Below are 22621 nucleotides of genomic sequence, written 5' to 3' on the forward strand. Positions count from 1 at the left end.
GTGATCCGCCCGCCTTGGCCTCACAAAGTGCTGGGATTACAGGCCTTTAGCCACAGTGCCCGGCCTCTTTTTTTCTTTTCTTTTCTTTGAGACAGGGTCTTGCTCTGTTGTTCAGGCTGGAGCACAGTAGCACAATCATGACTCACTGCAGCCTTAACCTCCCTGGGCTCAGGTAATCCTCCCACCACAGCCTCCCAAGTATCTGGACCTGCAGGTACATGCCACTATGCCCAGGTAAGTTTTGTATTTTCTGTAGAAATGAGATTTTGCCAAGTTGCCCAGGCTGGTCTCAAACTATCAGGCTCAAGCAACCTGCCCACCTTGGCTTCCTGAAATGCTGGGATTATAGGCATGAGTTACTGCACCCAGCCTTTTTTTTTTTTTTTTTTAAAGAGACAAGGTCTCATGATGTCGCCCAGGACAGAGTACAGTGGCTATTCACAGGCACAATTAAGAGTACCCTATGGGTTTGAATGCCTAGTGTTAAGCAATCCTCCTGCTTCAGCCTCCTGAGCAGCTGAGGACTTCAGACTTGTGCCATTGCATCTTTAAAATTTATCAGACATAGCCAAACTGTCCTTTGAGAAATTCTCACCAATTACGCTTTTGCCATTGAAGTGTCAGTGATCTGCCTTTTTTTTTTTAAAGGGGTTGGGTTGATTTATTAGTTTGTCTATTGCTGCAAACAGGATTAGCTTTGTGCCTATTCATAAGTGATTCTTTTTTTTTTTTGAGATGGAATCTCGCTCTGTCACACAGGCTGGAGTGCAGTGGCACAATCTTGGCTCACCACAACCTCCTTCTCCAGGGTTCAAGCAATTCTCCTGCCTCAGTCTCCCCTGTAGCTTGGATTACAGGCATTTGCCACCATGCCTGGCTAATTTCTGCATTTTAAGTAGAGACACGGTTTCACTATATTGGCCAGGCTGGTCTCAAGCTCCTGACCTCAAGTGATCCGCCCACCTCGGCCTCCCAAAGAGCTGGGATTACAGTGAGCCACTGCGCCTGGCCTTCATGAGATTTCAAGCTTAAGACTGATACTGCTAAGAGCCATCTTGAGTAGATGCATCCTAGAGATGATAGAGCTTTTGTTGAAAAGAACAAACAAACAAAAACCATACCCGCGGGTGCCATAGCCACAAGGTTGTCTGTCAGCTCCCCTCTTTCTGCTGCAGTCTGGAGAACACCTTTGAGATCTCCTTTCCAAAGCATAAGCTGGTGAAATAACTCAGGGTGGCCATTTTCTAAGTGACCTTTTCCTGTTTGAAAGAGAGAGAATGTTTGGAAGCTGTTTCAGAAACATCTATCACTGATTTGTAGAAAAAGAAAGGCAAGACAGAAGAGAAAGTGAGCTCCTAAAATATGCAGTCACTCTCTGATGGCTGTGTCACCTACCAGAGTGATTACAATGGGACCTGAAGCCCACTCGGTCACTGTGCACTACCCACCTTCACTTGCACTCAGAGTGAATGCCGTATGGTTAGGATCCTATGATGATGCAAGAGACGTATCAGCATGTAAATCAGGGAGCTCAAAGCCTAGTTAGCTGACATGTAAAACTAACCATTATATAGTATCGCAGGATGGTAGCCGTAAAAAAGGTCAGATGGATGGGATTATGCTGACTGGGTTTGCCTCACCTTCAATATCAATCATTCTGTACAGGGTAGCCCTGTCTGTGAAAAGCCCCAGATGAAATCTTTCCTCAAGATCAGCAGACACATCTTCATTCAGCTCTGTTAATTTAAAAAGGCAAAAAAAATCCTTGAACATCTGGGATAATAGGCACTGTGCCTGGTGAGATTTACTTTCTTTTTATACTGTTTCAATTTCATTTTATTGTGTGCATCCCTTTTCCACATGTAAACTTCAAATTAAAAAAATAAAGTTGCTCAAATATCAAAAGAGAGGGAATTAAATGAAGACATTAAGAAACAAAATAAGAACACCCTTCAAGCAAAACTTCCAAAGCAAAAGTTTCCATCAAAAGTTTTTTTTTAAGGAACTGCCATATTATGTGTATGTGTGTGTGTATATATGTGTGTGTGCGTATATATGTGTGTGTGCATATATATATATATATATAAAATTATGTATATTTCCAGTAAGGAAAAAAATATTTTCTCCATAAGGATATTGTACAATAGGAAAAAATAGTTTAAGTTTATTCGTGCTGAGATATTTACACCAACATACCAATTCTGGCACACAGATGGCTGGGAACAACTAGATTTAGAATGAAAGCAAAACACTACATCTCAAAGGCATGGCAGTACTGATAGTGGGTCACAATGGGGACTTTGGCAGCAGGGTATAGGGGTGGAGGGATGTGGAGGGAAGGGAAGGCTGGAAAAGAACATACAAATACAGAAAACAATTTTAGACATTTCTTTGGGCATTCATTCAATAAATAAGTAAACATCTCTTATATGCCAGTCCCAAAAGACTATGGACGGGCCAAGGAAGTACATTTTTGTACCTTTGGAGTGCTTTGCCGTTGCTAATACCAAACAGTCCTGATGAAGCTCCTCTTTGGATCTGTGGTCCAGGCTTGTACTCAGGGGAAGCGTGGAACGAGCTTTTCTCTTCTTGACTAAGGCTTCTGAAATGTAATGAAAGTACACACTATCTGAGGGAGAGCTGATCAGAAACATAAAACAGGAATGCCTATTGTGTGAATGTAACCTACTGGCAGGATGCCACGGGCACAGAAAGTTCCCCTTCCTAATAAAGAGGCTTTCAAAATAAATTTGCTGGGGGCATTGTTCACAATATACACAAAAATGCTCTTGCTAACATTATTAACAACTGCAAAGCATTTCATCAAGTGCTTAAAGGATTCAAAAGCATGACCCAAAATGGAAGGCTGGGTGCAGTGGCTCATGCCTATAATCCCAGCACTTCGGGAGGCTGAGGTAGGCAGATCACTTGAGGCCTGGAGTTCAAGACCAGCCTGGCCAACATGGTAAAATGCCACCTCTACTAAAAATACAAAAATTACCTGGGCATGGTGGTGGGCACCTGTAATCTCAGCTACTCAGGAGGCTGAGGCAGGAGGATCACATGAGGGTGGGAGGTGGAGTTTGTAGTGAGCCACGAGCACACCACTGCACTCCAGCCTGGGTGAAGGGAGTAAAAACCCTGTCTTAAAAGAAAAAAGAAACCTAAGCAGAAAACCTACAAATATTGTAAACCTAAAAAGACCTAAAAAAAGAAACAAGAAACCACACTGTTTTTTGACAGTAGCATGTACTATTTTAGGCTGCTTTAACAAAATACTGTATTTTAATCACTAGATACCAACCTGGCTTCTCTTTAGGTGGCTCCTTTTTCAGTAAAATGACTTTGTTATTAATGGTGACTTTTGACTTTTCAAAGCTTGAGGAAATTGGAGTGCAGATAACTGGTTCCCTAGAAACTACATCATGGGGGAAAAAAGAAAAAAAAGTTGAGGATAAAAACAATACAGAATTTCAGTTTTTAAAAATTTAGAGCCATTCCAAGCTCAGCAATGCAATCAATTCATCTATTACCAAAACTTTTGAGATAATACGCATTAGAAAGGAAGTAGGGGTACTTTTCCCTTCCCCACCTCACAAAGTAGGTGTTTTCAGGAACCTGTGAGTCTATTACTTTGTGTTTTTTTTTTTGTTGTTGTTGTTGTTGTTTTTTGAAACGAAGTCTTACTCTGTCGTTCAGGCTGGAATTCAGTGGCGCAATCTTGGCTCACTGCAACTTCTGCCTCCCAGGTTCCAGCAATTCTCCTGCCTCAGCCTCCCCAGTAGCTGGCGAAAACCACCATGCCCAGCTAATTATTGTATTTTTAGCAGAGACGGGGTTTCGCCACATTGGCCAGGGTGGTCGGTCTCAAACTCCTGACCTCAGGTGATCCATCCGCCCCAGCCCCCCAAAGTACTGGGATTACAGACATGAGCCACCTTACCCAGCTTACTCTGAACTTTTTCTTTTTGGTTAGTGATAAGGTATAACTCTGTTGCCCAGGCTGAAGTGCAGTGGTGCAAACACAGTCACTGAGGCCTTAACCTCCTGAGCTCAGGTGATTCTCCCCTCCTCAGCCTCCCAGACTGGCTAGGACTATAGGCACAAGCCATTATGCTTGGTAATGTTTATATTTTTTGTGGAGGTGGGGTTCCCTATGTTGCCTAGGCTAGTCTCAAGCTCCTGGGCTGAAGCAAGTCTCCTTTCTTGGCTTCCCACAGTGCTGGGATTACAGGCATGAGCCACCATGCCTGCCTTACTCTGAACTTAGACTAAGGAAAAAGCTTCTAACCCTCCACAACTTTATACCATAAGCCAAGGAGTTTCTATACTTTGCTCAAGCGACAAAGCACTTTTTACATTTTCAGGTCATAAAGTACTAATTGCATATTTAATTATACTAACAAAGAGTAACTTTAATAATAAAGAATATTAGATGTATGCAATATGGTGTCACAATCCTGAGCGCAGGAACTTTTTAAAAACAACTTGTTGATCCATGTTTTGTATAGCCATTTTGTGAAAGAAAGGCTCCTAAAAAAAAAAAAAAAAAAGCCGGGTGTGGTGGCTCATGCCTGTAATCCCAATAATCTGGGAAGCCGAGGCAGGCGGCTGGGACTAGAGGTATGTGCCACTGTACCCAATTAGAAAAGCATTCTGATGGGCCAAAATAATAAATCTATTAGGCTTTTTGCTCTTTATCTACCCCAACTATGTGTCTAACAGCAATCCTTTGTGATAGAGGGCAACTGGGATGCCTTGTATCATATATACTAGACATTTTAATTCTGTCACATCAATATATTCTGTTTTAGAATTAAGCATAAGTCATTGCTTCTACTTATACTGTTTGCTATTTGATCATTTATTTTAACAGGGACCAGGTATTTAAGGTAAGTGTACAAAATTTTAAAAGTGCCAAAATTTTTATTTAATAACAGTTTGTCTTTAAACTAGAAATAGATTATCATAATTTAGTGATGGAATGCTGTTTTGTGAGAAATCTGAGAACCACCACTATAGCTTACCTCACCAGAAGAACCTAGTAAGCACTTACACTTTTTTTTCTGTGAGAAGACAGAAAGCCGGGTATAAACTCCAGGTAAGAGGAGTGAGAGCTTGCAAGTTCCCACAGTGGTGGTAGCTTCTAGGTCAGACATTTGTAAGATACAGTGGTTTCTTTCAATAAATGTGGCTAATGACGTCATACTATTCAAACTTTTCTCATGTAATTTCCTATGTACACAAGAATCTCAGCTTCACTTTGTCCCATGGTTTTACCTTGCCCAAGTTGAATAAGAAGTTTCCTCTATAGAAGTTTACTATTTCTACCCCAAACATCCACTAGAACCCCTTTAAAACTTCAAAGATGTTTATTTTAGAGACTTGAATAAAGCTTGAAAAAAAATAAAATGGGAAGGTCTGAGATAGCAAAGTTTCAAACTGAGTAAGGACCTAGCTTAGTTTCCTAGACATGAGATCCTAGTGATACACAGGGTTCTGCCACATACCCGCTGGAGCCAGGCCACAGGGTAATTCTGGCTCCCGTGCTTCCTCCTCCCCTTCTTGGTCTGACACACCATTCTCAACAGGTCTTGAGTTCTCCTTCATGCTTTCTTCTTCATTCCCATCTATCGATTCCAGCTTTACAGGAGTTCTCAAGGTGGGCTTTTTCTTCTTTTTGGGCTTTGGCTTAGGTTGAGAGAGTCGTTTTTTCTCTAATTCAATACTTTTTTTGCCTACAGGAATCAAAATAAAGAAGGAAAGACTAAAATGTACATTCTTGGTTAAAAGCACTCTAAAGGTAAACTCCAATACCTCAATACTCTTTAATAGTATTTTTACCCTTTCCCTTCATTCCCAATGAACTTTTAGAGTTATATTATCATAATAGTAACCAAACTCTTTTGAGATTTCATTAAATCATAAACATGCCCAACAGCACCCAAATACTTCAGTGTGTATCTTATGAACAAGGATATGCTCCAATATCACCACAGTACAACCATGGAAATCAGGAAATTAACATAACACATTACTGTCATCTACTCCGTACACTCTACTTAAGTTCTGCCAATTTTAGCCAGATGTCGTTTATAGCGAAAGGAATCAATTCAGGATCACACAGTACGTTTGGTTGTCATGCCATTCTGCTTCCCTTCAGCCTAGAACAGTTAGTTGCATGGTTTTTCTTTGACTTTCCTAATTTGAAACTTTTGAAGATTGCAGGACAGTTATTTGTCCAACTTCCCTCAATTTAGGTCCGTCAGACATTTTTCACGACCAGATTTAGGGTACGCATCTTTAGCAGGAATGCACATTAGTGCTGCTGTGTTCATCCAGGGAAATCTATGAGGTAGCAGTTTGTTTTTATTTGTCCCATTTGGTTTATTTTGATCACCTGATTAAGGGGGTGTCTTACAGGTTACTCCCTAAAAGGGTATTTCCCCTGTTTAACTACTAAGTATTTGCATCTACTAGCTTTAGTATTCACTGATGTTTCTTGATTAAAAATTGTTACCACGGTGACTGCCAAATAGTGAATTTTTTCTTTTGAGACAGGCTCTTGCTCTGTTGCCTAGGCTGGAGTGCAGTGGCAGAATCTCAGCTCACTGCAGCCTTACTTGACCTCCCAGGCTTATGCAATCCTCCTGCCTCAGCCTTCCGAATAGCCGGGACTACAAGTGTGCAACACCATGCCTGGGTAATTTTTGCTTTTTTTTTTTTTTTTTTTTTGCAGAGATGGGGTTTTGTGATGTTGGCCAGGCTGGTCTCAAACTTCTGGGCTCAAGTGATCAGCTCGCCTCCCAAAGTGCTGGGATTATAGGCATGAGCTACTGTGCCTGGCCCAAAGGGTGAACTTCCAATTCCAACATTCCACTCTATATTCATTAGTTGGCATTATACCACAGGGAAGAGCCTGTGCTTCTCTCCATTTTATTTAGGCACTCATTTATTTATTAAATCAGTCTGGACTCATTAATTCCTCCATTACTGTTATATTTACATTTTAAAGGCTTTTACATTAACATTTTAAGGTTTTTATCCTTTGCTTATTTTAAAATCATCTTTGAGATGTAATATAAAATACACCCACTTTTTGATACTTTGATGAATTGTGACAGATGTATGTAGTCATATAACCTACCCATCACCACAATTACTTTTGCACCAATCTAATATTTCCATCAAGCCTCTTTGTGGTAAGATATACCTTCTGCTTGAGCCCTAGTAATCACTAATCTGCTCTTATTGTGGTTTAGTTTTGCCTGCTGAAGAATTTCACATAATCTGGGCGCAGTGGCTAACGCCTGTAAGCCCAGCACTTTGGTAGGCCAAGGCAGGCAGATCACCTGAGGCTGGGAGTTCAGTACCAGCCTGGCCAACATGGTAATCTCTATCTCTACTAAAAACACAAAAAATTTAGCTGGGCATGAGGCGTGCATCTGTAGTCACAGCTACTTAGGAAGCCGAGGCAGGAGAATTACTTGAACCTGGGAGGTGGAGGTTGCAGTGAGCCAAGAGTGTGCCACTGCTCTCCAGCCTGGGTGACAGAGTGAGAGTCTGTCTCAAAAAAAAAAAAAAAAAAAAAAATCACATAAATAGAATTATACAGTATGTACTCTCTTGTGCCTGGCTGCTTCTGCTTGGCATGTTTTATTGAGATTCATTTCATTTCGTTCCTTATCAGTTGTTATCTTCTTTTTATTGCTACGTAGAAGTCTATTGTAGGGATGCACCACAATTAATTCATTTATCTGATGACAGACATGTGTATTGTTACCAGTTTTTGGTGATCACACATAAAGCTACTATGAGCATTCTTTTACAAATCTTTATGTGGACATATCATTTCATTTCTTTGGGTGTGAATTTCTAGTTGTTTAATATATTCTTTTATTTAAAATTAAAAAAAAATTTATTTCACAGAAACAGTGTCTCCCTATGTTGCCCAGGCTAGTCCTGATCTCCTGGGCTCAAGCCATCTTCCTGCCTCAGTATCCCAAAGTGTTGGGATTATAGGATTGAGCCACCATGCTTGGCCAATTTTTCCTATTTACTTTCATTTTGTAATTTTTGGTATAGATGAGACCTTGCTGTTTGTCAGGCTGGTCTCAAACTCCTGGCCTCAAGTGATTCTCTAGCCTCAGCCTCCCAAAGTGCTGGGATTATAGACATGAGCCATGTGCCCAGCAGTTGCTTAATGTATTTTGTCTAGTTTTCTAGTTGCTTTCTAGTCTGATACCAATAAATCTTTCTTAGCTAGAAATGGAATTTTCCTCTTATTTCTTTTCAACTACCATCTCAGATTTGGTCAGTGGGAGCCTCTTCAAGCTGTCTCTTTTGTCCTTTTGACATGTCTCCTTAAGTCTTAGAGTACTGCCTTCTTCTTTAGCATAACGTTTCAGTTTCAGTTTGTGTTTTTCCTGTCCCAGCCTGGAACCAGCCACTTCTCCAAGAAGCCATGGACACTTTTAATGGAGAATGACATTTAGAAACCATGATCTGGGCTGGGCACGGTGGCTCATGCCTGTAATCCCAGCACTTTGGGAGGCTGGTGGGCAGATCACTTGAGGCTAGGGGTTTGAGACCAGCTTGGCCAACATATCTAGACTGTCTCTACTAAAAATACAAAAAAATTAGCCAGGCATGGTGGTGTGCACCTGTAGTCCCAGCTACTAGGGAGGCTGAGGCACAAGAATCGGTTTAACCCAGGAAGTGGAGGCTGCAGTGGACCAAAATTGTACTACTGCACTACAGTCTGGGCCACAGAGCAAGACTCTGTCTGAAAAAAGAAACCAAGATCTGAGTGCCAGGTATGTTCCTTCCTTTTGTAGGTGGTGCTGTTCTCAAGCCCTCATGGCTGCCTTCTTGCTTAGGCTCGGACCCATGCCATACTGACACTAATGTCCTGCACAAATGTATTCCTTGCTCAATCCTGATGAACTCAATTATTAAGAAAGGGAGAAAAACAATTAGATAAGCCTCAGGTTCTGACTGACCTTGAGGAGGCCGGGAATGATCTTGCATGGAAGTGAGCCACTTGTACACACAGAAGTCATCTGCCCCTGAATAGATGCAGTCTGGATCCAAAGGAGACCACGCCACACAAAGCAGTCGACCTCGATGTCCTCGGAAATTACACAGGGGTTCTTCCCGGAGAGTATCCCACACCTAAACCCAAAAGTACGACCAAATAGACATTTTCTGGTTATTCTATTGCTTGGGGGTATGTTTTCTAATTAAAAAAAAGAAAAATCTATGGCTTCTTATTTCCTCATGTGATTTGGAGTTTTCTCTTAGAAGTTCAATTTCAGAAGAGTCCTATTTCCTGTGGGAGACTTCTGTGCTCTGAGATGTACAGGCATTCCTATGGCGGTGATTTTGAATGAGCTTGTGCTGGAGTCCTACGGATTTCACTGTCTCAAGCCTAAACTGTATGTTAACTTTTGGGTTTGAGATTCTGGTATTATGAAGAAAATAGCCCATAACTAGTCCGGAAATTACAGTTTTAATTTCTCTTAGGTTATTCTTTTGTCTCCAAAAGAATTGGCCAATTTCCTTTCCATTTCTTGAATTATTCTGAACTCAGTTTCACAGACGGCAGCAATTTGTGGCTCCTAGCTTTGTGCAGTTAGCTCAGTTACAACTCAACACTGAGAGACAGAAACATCACGGATGCTAGGTCTCCAGCTCCTAATGTCTATTCTAGTTCTGATATCCAGAAGTCCTCTCTCATAGATCTGGCTTGGCATTTCATCTTTATTTTTTTAGAACTTGGAGATTTCTAACTTACCAATTTATTATTAAAAATTTTGTGATTTTAGGCCGGGCGCGGTGGCTCAAGCCTGTAATCCCAGCACTTTGGGAGGCCGAGGCGGGTGGATCACGAGGTCAAGAGATCGAGACCATCCTGGTCAACATGGTGAAACCCCGTCTCTACTAAAAATACAAAAAATTAGCTGGGCATGGTGGCGTGCGCCTGTAATCCCAGCTACTCAGGAGGCTGAGTCAGGAGAATTGCCTGAACCCAGGAGGCGGAGGTTGCGGTGAGCCGAGATCGCGCCATTGCACTCCAGCCTGGGTAACGAGCGAAACTCCGTCTCAAAAAAAAAAAAAAAAAAAAAATTTTGTGATTTTTAGCCACCATTTCAGTGTCTGAACAGAAGAGAGTGCTTTGTACATCATGTTAGTCCACCATACCGACAGTGAATCAGAGAGAAATCTGTAAAAATGTTAGCGTTAGCTAGTTCCTACTGATACTTTTCCCTTCATCTAAGTAAAAAAAAACAAAAAACAAAAAACCCCAGTCTTAGCCTGCTAAAGGCCCAGATATGTGGAATAAAACTAAAATGCCTCCTAGAGCCCAGAACATCTCCTTCTGTAGATGATAACGGGGGAGGGAAAACCTGCTCACAACTGGGGGAAAAGAAGAAAGAGTTTGTTAGAGAATATAGTGAAGGGCCCACAGGGACAAGGACACAACAGTACCTGGGCTGTACCATCATAGGAAGCAGATACCAGCCTTCCATCATGATGTGGGCTCCACGCCACACTGGTAATCTTGGCTGTATGCCCCGAGAGAGTCCGGTAGGGCTCTGTAATGGTCACTGGAGACTCAGGGCTGCTCTCTAAAAGGCAAGGGAAATACGTCACTGCTAACAGTAACAAAAAAACAAAACAAGCAAAAAGCATATCCAGGAAGGCATGCACATGGCAAGAATCAAGATTTTGCCATACACTTTCAAGGTGATTTTTTTTTTTTTTTTTGAGACAAAGTTTCCCTCTTGTTGCCCAGGCTGGAGTGCAACGGCACAATCTCAGCTCACTGCAAATCTCTGCTTCCTGGGTTCAAGCATTTCTCCTGCCTCAGCCTCGCAAGTCTAGGTGGTTTTTAGCAGGCAACACTGTTAGTTATTAAGAGTGTGGGCACATCCACAGTACTTAGCATATAAGATTACCACAAGAAGTGTTAGCTCTCATTATCCTTTATAGATATTCTAGCTATAATGTATAATCTGAATATAGTAATGAGAAAATAACAGACAAATGCAAAATGAGAAAGCATCTATGAAATAAGATGCTATCTCATTTCGTAGATCTCATGCTATCTTCCTCAAAAATGTTATGTAAGATTAAAAAAAGGCTGGCTTGGCCAGGCATGTTGGCTCATGCCTGTAATCCCAGAACTTTGGGAGGCTAGTGTAGGCAAATTGCTTGGGTTCAGGAGTTCAAGACCAGCCTGATGATACCCTGACTCTACAAAAATTATCCAGAGGTGTTGGTATATACCTATAGTCCCAGCTACATGGAAGGCTGAGATAGGCGGATTGCTTGAGCCTGGGAGTCAGTGATTGCAATGAGCCGAGATCGTGCCACTGCACTCCAGCCTGGGTCACAGAGTGAGACCCTGTCTCAAATAAAAAAAAAAAAAGGGAAAAGGAAAAGGAAAAAACACACACACACACACACACACACACAGCCTAGCCAGGCACAGTGGTGTGCGCCTATAGTCCCAGCTACTCGGGAGGCTGAGGTGGGAGAATGGCTTAAGCCCATGAGGAGTTGGAGGCTGTGGTGAGCTATGACTGCACCACTGCATTCCAGCCTGGATAACACAGTGAGACTCAGTTTCTAAAAAATAAATAAATATATACATAAATGATTCTTAAAAGGCTGAGAAATTATTATAGATGAAAGGAGACTAAGGAGACATGACAACCAAATGCAAACAGGTGATCCTGCGTTGGAATTTGCACTGGAGAAAAAAAATCACTATTAAGGACATTACTGGATCAACTGACACAACTAGAATATGGGTGTCAGATTATTTTACCTTTTTTTTTTTTTTTAAAGAGACTAGGTCTTACTTTGTGGCTAAGGGTGAAGTACAGTGACACAATCATAGCTAACTGCATGCAGCCTCCAACTCCTGGGCCCAAGGAATCCTCCCACCTCAGCCTGTGGGTAACTGGGCCATCATGTCCAGCTAATTTTTTTTTTTTTTTTTGAGACAGAGTTGCGCTCTTGTTGCCCAGTCTGGAGTGCAATGGCATGATCTTGGCTCACTGCAACCTCCACCTCCCAGGTTCAAGCGATTCTCCTGCCTCAGCCTCCCGAGTAGTTAAGATTACAGGCATGTGCCACCACGCCAGGCTAATTTTGTATTTTTAGTAGAGACAGGGTTTCTCCATGTTGGTCAGGCTGATCTCGAGCTCCTGACCTCAAGTGATCCATCCGTCTTGGCTTCCCAAAGTGCTGGGATTACAAATGTGAGCTACCATGCCCGCATGTCCAGTTAATTTTTAAAACTTTTGTAGAGTTGGGGTTTTGCTACATTGCTCAGGATGGTCCTGAACTCCTGGCTTCAAGTGATTTTCCTGCCATGGCCTCCTAAAGTGTTGGGATTACAGGCATGAGCCACCATGCCTAGCATAAACTATTTGTTTAAATTGACAAATAATAGTTAGATATAATTTTGGGGAAAGATTAAACTATCGTATATTAAGTTAAACCAACAAACTGAAAATGGGTAGGAAAAACTACGTAAACATACGCACACAGAATAAAGCTAATGTGACAACACATTAAAAACTGTTGAATCTACTAATAGGAAAAAGTATATGAGATTTCTTTGTACAATTCTTGTAACTTTCCTCTAAGTCTCACTTTTTCAAAATAAGAAGGTAAAAATTAAATGAATGGATTCTGGCAATTTTCTTCCCTTCTCTACTATTTAGTATATGTGATATAAAGTGGATGATTAATTTGGAATCCCAATAATAATAAGATCAGAATCAGCTAACATACGTTCATTAGTTAGACACTGTCTATTATTTACCATTAGAAAAATGTATCTATATTTTAATACTTTTTCCATACTGCTTTTAATTCAGGAGAGTCACTACTAGAACCAAAAATATTTTTTCTTGTTACAAATAAGATTCTTAGAAAACTAATGGAAGGGCCAGGTACAATGGCTCACGCCTGTAATCCCAGCACTTTAGAAGACCGAGGTGGGTGAATCACAAGATCAGGAGTTTGAGACCAGCCTGGGTAACATGGTGAAACCCTGTCTCTACCAAAAGTACAAAAATTAGCTGGGCATGGTGGCATGTCCGTGTAATCCTAGCTGCTCAGGAGGGTGAGGCAGGAGAACTGCTAGTGCCAGGACCTGGGGGCAGAGGTTGCAGAGAGCTGAGATAGCACCACTGCACTCCAGCCTGGATGACAGGCAAGACTTTGTCTCAAAAAAATAAAAATAAAAAAGCTACTGGAAGTAAATTCTAGAGAAGTGAAAATATCAACTACTTTTACTATGGCTGAGAGCATGTTTTATAGCACTCTGAAAACAGTTTAGTGTCAGATTATAATTTCTTCATATAAGGAAAAAAGTAATCCCACTTCACTCATATTTAAAAATGGCTCTTCTGACCACCTACTATGGTTTTCCCAGGTGCCAAAGTGGCCTCAATGAAATTTAAGATTCCTTATGGAATAAATCATATCCATATGGACGTTAACTCACTAGGCATGGAATAGCACTTGCTAGAACACATACAGACTCTGCAATTAGATACTCTGACGTTGAATCTGGCTCTATCATATATTAGCGATGATACTTGCTTGAATAGCTAACCTTTCTGGACCTCAGTTTAATCTTGGGAAAAAGAGGATAACAATACCTATCACCCTCACAGGATTTATGAGGATCAGGTGCAATCAAACACAGGAATGAGGTATGTGTCCTGTGTTTGTGTTTAACATTCAAAAACTGCTGGAGGAAGTATTAAATGGCATAATGTTTTTAGAGAGCTGCTTAGCAATAACTATTAAAAAACTACATCTTTTTACCTAGCAATTCCACTTCTAGAATTTTCTGCATGAAAATTATTCATGTTCACGAAGATATATGTATAAGGCAGTTTATTATAATAGTACTTAAATTGTAAAAAAATGTAAATTATTTGAACGTCATTTAATTGTGAAATAGATAAATTATGGTATGTCCATATAATGGAATAAACAGATAATTAAAAAAAAATTTTTTTTTTTTTGTAGAGGAGGGGTCTCACTACATTGCCCGGGCTGGTCTCAAACTCCTGATCTCAAGCTATGGCCTCCCAAAGTGCCAGGATTACAGGCATGAGCCACTGTGCCTGGCTGACAGATATCTGTTAATAACAGCAAGATTGATCTTTAATGTACTGACACAAAAAGATGTCCATGATAAATACTGTAAATTTAGAGGAAAAAACTGCTAACAGTATATATTATATACAGTGATTTCTTTTTAGCTAGGGACAGATTATTCTTTCATACAAGTACACAGAGATGAAAACCTATTAATATATACTAACATATATACATATGTAGGCTAGGACTTTATTATAAAAGCTAGAGAAAATATGAAGCAAACCAATAACACTGGTTATTGAATGATGAGATTTTAGGGGAAAATCTCACTTTTTTTTCCTTTCTTTTTTGTGATAGGGTATGCTGTGTCACCCAGGCTAGGGTGCAGCGGTACAAATAGAGCTCACTGCAGCCTCAAACTCTTAGGATCAAATGATCCTCCCAGTCGAGCCCCCAAGTAGCTGGGGCTACAGGTGTGCACTTCTAACCTGGCTAATTTGTTTTTTTATTTTTAATTTTTTGTAGAGACTAAGCCTCACCGTTTAATAGGCTGGTCTAAAAATTCTGGCCACAAGTAATCTTGCTGTGGCCTCCCAAAGTGCTGGGATTACTGGCGTGAGCAACTGTGCCTGGCCAACTCCATTTTCCGTTACATTTTTGTCATGTTTGAAAGGATTTTAAAATAAGATGAATCTATTACTTTGAAACAGAAAAAGCAGTTAAGAATAATACTTATTTTAATGTCAAAAATAAAGTAAAAAGGGACAAAGATTAGAATGGAAAGTAGCTGAACACACAGTATCATATCTAGTATGAAAGAAACCAAAGTTACCTATGACAGTCTTCAGGTTGTGCACATAAATGACTGCATTATTGGAGCCAGAGGCCATCAGATAGCTCAGCTCTGGCTGACTGCCATGCTCATGATGCCAGCTAATGGTATTCACAAGCTTGTGATGCTGTTGGATAGTACAGATCAGTTTCAAGTTGGGAACCTGAAATATTTCTATTGTTCTGGAATAAGAAACACATCAAAACAAGAAAGATAGATGATCAAATTACAAGTTACAATGCAAACAGCAGCTCCCTCACTCCATCAGCCACGGGAAGATAAGGTAGAACAGGATAACCCTCTCTATCACTGCAAAGGTCATTCTCTCATTAAAAAAGTCAAGTATAAAAAGTTATTCTCCAAAAAGCATATTTAGCTTTTAAAAATTCTAATAATAACCTAAGAATTCTTTTTTAAAAAATGAAACTTTTTAAAATTTCAACTTTCCACACTACCTCAGTGTAACAATCTCCTAACATTCTAACAATGCTTGATGAAATTGTGTTCATCAGGCATTAATGACAAATGATCACAGGGAGAAGCTAAAAGAATTAACAAATCAATGGCTGAATTAGGATTGTGTTACTATGATTAACACTGGACGGGACATAGACCTAGAAAGCATTTCTGATTAGGCTTACTTAAAAAAAAAATGGAGTGAGATTTAGGCAGTTCAACATGTGAGATGACCATTTTGTGAGGCACGAGATAGCCAAAATACAGTGTAGCCAAATACTCTCAATGGACTGAAATATCTAAGTAATTCTGTAGTTCTCAAAGACATAAGGCACTACTGGATCAGCAGAGGATATCAAGAATCATTCAAAATGCCAAATACAACTGGGCCTCCCCAGCTAATATTACCGATGACATCAGTCAGCTTGTGATCAAATATATGTGCATTTGCAAACTTTTTATCTTAAAGAAGCAAATACATACCCATCTTCATTGCCAAGAGCCATGATTTTGCCATCTGCTTTCCAACTGATCTCTGTGTGTACAGGCAATTTGAACTAGAAAGCAAAACAAACCAATCTTGACTCTAAACATATCTCACAAATCAACAATGACAGCATGAGAAAAAAAAAAATGCCTACAGTCAAAAAAATGTTCTAATTATACAACAGCTATTCTTGTAAATAATCTACATAATTACTCAAAGGATAACTAAGAACAAGCATTCTAATTCTCATTTCCTAACTGGGCCAAAAAAAAAAAAAAAAAAAAGAAGAAGAAGAAGAAAAAAACCCCAAGGCCAATAAGCACTAAGTGTTTACAATGCTTAACCTGGTGAAACGTATTTAATTAAACTGATCTGTGCCCATCGGCTCGAACAACATGGGAACCATGGTCTTAAACAAAACCTATATATATTCTCCTTGTTTTTCATCCCTTCAAAGCTTCTTTCCCTAAATCATTCCCTCTCATATCTATATGCTGGTGTTCCCTGAATCATTCTCCTCTTATATCTATATGCTGCCTGGGCCCTCTTCTCAATTGTCTCTTTAGCCCACCTCATACATGCCCTCAGCTTCTTCATTTATCATTATTGTGAAGGGATTCCAAATTTCTATTTCCAGCGCAATCTCCTAGTATGAACCTCTGATCCATATATTCAAGTGTCCATTAATTAAAAGAGTCTTAAAACAGGAATTTTGTCTCTTTTATTCACTGCTGAATGTTAATGTTTAGATAAAATTTAAGACAATGAGGGAATATAATCAACCAATATAACTCAATTTATAATTAAATATTACTTTTACACTAGCCATACAAAAGTAATGAGCAATAATATAAAAATGCTCATTTGGGATGGGTATGGTGGCTCATGCCTTTAATCCCAGCACTTGGGAGGCTGAGGTGGGTGGATCACTTGTGACCACAGCCTGGCCACCATGGTGAAACCCTGTTTCTAATAAAAACACAAAGATTAGCCAGGCTTGGCACGCACCTGTAAACCCAGCTACTTGGGTGGCTGAGACATGAGAATCACTTGAATCCAGGAAGCAGAGACTGCAGTGAGCTGAGATGGCATCACTGCACTCCAGCCTGGGTGACAGAACAAGGCCCTCTCTCAAAAAATAAATAAGTAAATAAATAAATAAAAATACTCATTTGAAAGGGTAAGGAGGCCAAAATGGGTGGATCAACTAAGCTCAGAAGTTAGAGACCAGCCTGGACAACATGGCGAAACCCTGTCTCTACTTAAAAATACAAAAATTAGCTGGGAGTGGTGGCCCAAGCCTATAGTCCCAGCTACTTGGGAAGCTGAGGCAGGAGAATCGCATGAACCTGAGAGGAGGAGGTTGCAGTGAGCCGAGATTGCGCCACTGCATTCCAGCCTGGGTGACAGAGTAAGACTCTGTCTCAGAAAAGAAAGGGTAAGGACATCTCAACATTTAAGGTCTGACTTTAAAAGACAGTTCTGGTGCATACTGACAGAATGATAATGCAAACGTGATTAAATGTGGGAATCTGGGTAAAGGATATAAGCAAATTATGTGTATTATTTTTGCAGCTTTGTGTACATCAAAATCATTTTACTAGAAAATTAAAAATAAAATGACAATTTTATCTTGAGTAAAGCACCATGCAGTTACATTTGGACACGATATTATTGTTATTTTTACCACAGTATCACTTTGGTGAAAGTGGTTGGCTTGAAAAGGATGCTTTATACCTAAGACCTTAAAGTTTTTTTTCTTTTTTTGAGACAGAGTTTCGCTCTTATTACCCAGGCTGGAGTGCAATGGCGCAATCTCAGCTCACCGCAACCTCTGCCTCCTGGGTTCAGGCAATTCTCCTGCCTCAGCCTCCTGAGTAGCTGGGATTACAGGCACGCGCCACCATGCCCCACTAATTTTTTGTAGTTTTAGTAGAGATGGGGTTTCACCATGTTGACCAGGATGATCTCTTGACCTCGTGATCCACCCGCCTCGGCCTCCCAAAGTGCTGGGATTACAGGCGTGAGCCACCGCGCTCGGCGACCTGAAAGTTTATAATAAATCATTACTGCAATTGAGACAAACCTTTTTTGTTTCAGTAGTTCTTTTTGTTTTCTGCCTCATACCCACTGTCTGAGAGGTACTTCTTTGTTTTACTCAAGGATAAAGACTCCTAAGATATATGTTATAACTCATAAATTCACACACAGCCTTATAAGAACATTTAAGAAAACTGACTTAGTATGATGATGGTGATCTCTAATAAAGGCATTTATTCTGCAAGATGGGAAACCCAGAGGGATCTGTGATGTAGAAAGATCAAGAAAAGACCTTAGAGCTACAAGAACTCACTTTGATTGAATTGCTGTCCCTGATGAGTTTGTTGATGTCAAAGGCCTCTCCACTAAGCTTCCAAGGGTTATGCTGTAAGACAATCCCTTCTCCTCCACAGCTGTATAAAGCAAGGGAAGGTCTGTCTCCTTCTCCTCCTGTATGAAACAAGAAAAGAAAGCTTATTAGTTTTGTACTTCACCAGCTTAACTATTTGTTGGTATAGCATGACCACATTATACTATGAGATGTTTTAAAGGAATTCTATATTTGAGGCCAGACACGGTGGCTCATGCCTGTAATACCAGCACTTTGGGAGGCCGGCGGGGGTGGATCATCTGAGGTCAGGAGTTTGAGACCAGCCTAGCCAACATGGTAAAACCCCGTCTCTAATAAATATACAAAAATTAGCCAGGCATAATGGCTCACGCCTTTAACCCCCAGCTACTCAGGAGGCTGAAGCAGGAGAATTGACTGAAGCCAGGAGGCGGAAGTTGCAGTGAACTGAGACCATGCCATTGTACTTTAGCCTTGAGACTCTGTCTCAAAAAAAAAAAAAAAAAAATTATATATTTGAAACATTCTAATACATCGGAATAAATGTATTAGATTCTTTTTTTCCATCTGAACAGTTGTTGAGAGCAGAAGTAAAAAAGGTATACTACTGTAATTCTAGGTTAATTTATATGATGCAACATATTTGCTTTAAATATTTTTCTGGCATTCTTAATAGTAGGGGTCCAAAGGCTGGAATCAGAAAACAAACATATATGTTATTAAAGCAAGGCTTTTGAGAATTTGCTTATTCTTCCAGAAATGAGTACTCTTTGGGAATTATATAGCACAGTAGGACTTTCTATGTCTTATTAAAAGGAGCTGTGATCAAAGCAGTGATTTCCTTAGTATCACAACAATCCTCTTGTAAATTTTTAAGAAGCAAACAGTGATTCTGGTGGGTTTCTCCAAAAGCAAGTTTTACTTCTACCACTGCTAGATCACAAATCAAATATCTCGTAAATATGTGTTGAATAAATGAACTACAAATTCCAGTGCTACTCAAGTTCTGAAAATTTATACTACTTTCCTATGTAATGCAATTCCTATAGAAATTTACAATTGTTTCATCACAGATGGTTAAGAAAAGCTTATCAGAGACTTTTGATGAATATATTTATTTAAAAAGCTAATAGAAAAGACTCATTACTTTAGGAATAAGAAAAAGAAAGACTCCAGGCGTGGTGGCTCATGCCTGTAATCCCAACACTGTGAGAGGCCGAGGCAGGCGGATCACAAGGTGAAGAGATCGAGACTATCCTGGCCAACATGGTGAAACCCTGTTTCTACTAAAAACAGAAAAATTAGCTGTGCGTGGTGGTGTATGCCTGTAGTCTCAGAAACTTGGGAGGCTGAGGCAGGAGAATCGCTTGAACTCGGGAGATGGAGGTTGCAGTGGGCTGAGATCATGCCACTGCACTCCAGCCTGGCGACAGAGTGAGACTCCGTCTCAAAAAAAAAAAAGACTGATGGGCTAGAAGAGGGAAAGGGGCAGAATGCTGAACAAAGGCAAGAGATCATTTAAGAAACTTAAGTTTGCTTTTTCGGTGGGTGAAAACAGATATTATTCTGCTGGTATACTGAAGTAACATTTTTATTCTGATAAAATTAAAAAGTGACAGTAAGTTTTAGTGAAGAATATTAGACTGGGTATCAGGACCCAGCATGATAACTATACACACAATGAAAAATTTCAGCTAAAATAAAGAAACAATGCCTTAGTGAGATTGGAGCTTATTATGGGTAAATGTTTTCTCCCAGCAATTGTGATTTATTACCTGTCACTACTGCCTTCATGAACCCCTGGAGACCTAAGTAGTCCACATAAGCAGTCAGTGCACTAGACCAGTTAAAGACTCTCCATCTTTAATATTTTAGGATTAAACTGAAAGAAAGAGAATATTCTCCTATTTGTTAAAGAATTGCTCAGACACTTACCAAGTGACATCGGGGGTACTGGTGGCCCCCAGGCTAAAGTATATACAGTCTTCTTATGATATGTGCTAGAAATCTGTGGAGGCCTTTAGAAGAGGCGGAGAGAGAACAAACAGAGATTTAAACAAAAAGGCATAGTGAAAAACAGACCACCTTTTTCTAAAAGGTCCCCATTATAAATGTAACTACCAATAATTGGAGAAAAATCATTCAACAATATCTTGCTCCAGATAGTTGATTGTAAAGAAGCAGTTAATTATAATATTTACATTTAAATATTTAAATATCAAATATTTACTATCAAAATGATTAAGTCCCAAACATATTTTATCCCCCTAAAAATGTTACTCTTACCCATCTAGCCAGAACATATATTATCACCACCCAAATGTATTCACTTTATAGTCATGCAAAAGATAAGAAGTCATTTTAGGCTTTGTGCCATTAACATCACATTTCTTAAACTGAGACAAGGTTTCAGGGTAGAGATATTTTCAGTTTGTGATTGTCTTTTAAAGGCACACTCTTAAGAGTATTTTCGAAGGTTGCTGTGGTGATAGTGATCAAATGATATTACTGCGGAGTGACATGTTCGTAAAGAATGCTTAACTTTGTAGGGAAAACACCAGGTAGCACTGTTATTGAGTGACTGATTGCGATGGAGTCTTGCTCTGTCACCAGACTGAAGTGCAGTGGCACGATTTCAGCTCACTGCAACCTCCGCCTCCCTGGTTCAAGTGATTCTTCTGCCTCAGTCTCCTGAGTAGCTGGGACTACAGGCGCATGCCACCACACCTGGCTAGTTTTTTGTATTTTAATAGAGATGGGGTTTCACAATGTTGGCTGGGATGGTCTCGAGCTCCTGACCTCGTGATCCTCCTGCCTCGGCCTCCCAAAGTGCTGGGATTACAGGTGTGAGCCACTGCACCCGGCCCCTGTTATTTCTTTTAACATAAATTATCATACATTCTTTGTATGATTTTAGAATTCCAGAGCCTATAAATAATTAGTGGCTGACTTACTTCCACTTATCTGATAAAGTTATAGTGATCATTCTAGAGAATGAACCAAAATTTCTAAAATAAATTTATACTTTATAAACAGGCTAATTTATACTTTAGCCTATTTCTAAAATAAACAGAATAAGCAGTTCTGGCAAAATGTCGCCTAACAATAGCTCTAGAGCAATACCCACCACTCCCCAACTATTACATGGCTTTTGTACTGTTAGTGTGAATACTCAGCTCATAACAGCCAGGAGATAATAATTTAACAGAATTAGCAATTTCATAATGATACAGGGCTATTTAACAGTTTTAGCTGATTAAAAACAGTGTATTTTAAATAAATCTTTAAAACAGTATTTGTTTTTGAGAGTTAAGGAGAATAGTCAACTGCACATAGGTTCTATGTAAGTACTTCAAGAACTGCATATAAAAAGGACAGCTCTGGCAAGGTGCAGTGGCTCATGCCTGTAATCCCAGCACTTTGGGAGGCCAAGGCGGGCGGATCGCCTGAGGTCGGGAGTTCAACACCAGCATGGCCAACATGGAGAAACCCCATCTCTACTAAAAAATACAAAATTAGCTGGGCGTGGTGGCACATGCCTGTAATCGCAGCTACTCAGGAGGCTGAGGCAGGAGAGTTGCTTGAATCTGGAAGGTGGAGGTTGCAGTGAGGACAGCTCTGCAGTATCATAAATGATTTTCACTCGGAAGTGAATGATCTAAGACAGAGGATGCCCAATCTTTTCTGTAAATATTTTAGGCTTTCTGAGCCACGTGGTCCCTGCCACAACTACTCTACTCTGCTGTGGTGGTACAAAAGCAGCCAGACAGAATGTAAATAAAGGAGTGTAGCCATGTCCCAATAAAACTTTACTTTTAGACACTAAAATCTGAATTTTATTTAATCTTCATATGTCATAAGATATTATTTTGATTTTTCTCCAGCCACTTAGAGGTAAAACCATTCCTAATTTGTGGACCATGGTTCATCAATGACTGGTCTAGAATGGTGTGGTCCGATAAGGTAGCCACTAGTCACAGATGGCTCTTGTGCATTTAAAATGGGGCTGGCGTGACCGAGGAACTGAATTTCTAATTTTATTTCATTTTAATAACTTTAAGTATAAATAGCAACAAATGGCTACCAAACTGAACAATAGACGTTTGGATCCTAATCAAGCCTGTAGAGCAGCAGTGTACAACAGACACACAATGTAAGCTATATATATGAACTGTATATGTAACCTAAAGTTTTCTAGTAGCAACATTTAAAAAAAGCAAAAGAAGTGAAATTTCAATAATGTATTTTATTTGACTCAGCACACCGAAAGTATTACTTAAAATGCAATTAAAATAAAATATTTAATGAGATTTAAAAATTC

General features: G+C 39.9%; 1 protein-coding gene across 1 annotated transcript in view; it reads right to left on the reverse strand.

Annotated features, from left to right (window-relative positions):
- The window catches only part of GEMIN5 (gem nuclear organelle associated protein 5), a 55192-nt gene that overhangs the window by 19228 nt on the left and 13343 nt on the right, over positions 1 to 22621 (reverse strand). The window contains exons 10-20 of the mRNA XM_032263800.1: positions 20236 to 20318; positions 18265 to 18401; positions 15908 to 15981; positions 14969 to 15150; positions 10492 to 10631; positions 9003 to 9174; positions 5511 to 5738; positions 3305 to 3418; positions 2480 to 2602; positions 1641 to 1736; positions 934 to 1259 (exon numbers count right to left, since the gene is read on the reverse strand). Of these exons, the coding sequence (XP_032119691.1) occupies positions 934 to 1259; positions 1641 to 1736; positions 2480 to 2602; positions 3305 to 3418; positions 5511 to 5738; positions 9003 to 9174; positions 10492 to 10631; positions 14969 to 15150; positions 15908 to 15981; positions 18265 to 18401; positions 20236 to 20318 (1675 nt within the window). The remainder of the gene's footprint in view (positions 1 to 933; positions 1260 to 1640; positions 1737 to 2479; positions 2603 to 3304; positions 3419 to 5510; positions 5739 to 9002; positions 9175 to 10491; positions 10632 to 14968; positions 15151 to 15907; positions 15982 to 18264; positions 18402 to 20235; positions 20319 to 22621) is intronic.

The sequence above is a fragment of the Sapajus apella genome, unplaced genomic scaffold (assembly GCF_009761245.1).
Source record: "Sapajus apella isolate SASKATOON/1434 unplaced genomic scaffold, GSC_monkey_1.0 scaffold138, whole genome shotgun sequence".
Classification (NCBI taxonomy): domain Eukaryota; kingdom Metazoa; phylum Chordata; class Mammalia; order Primates; family Cebidae; genus Sapajus; species Sapajus apella.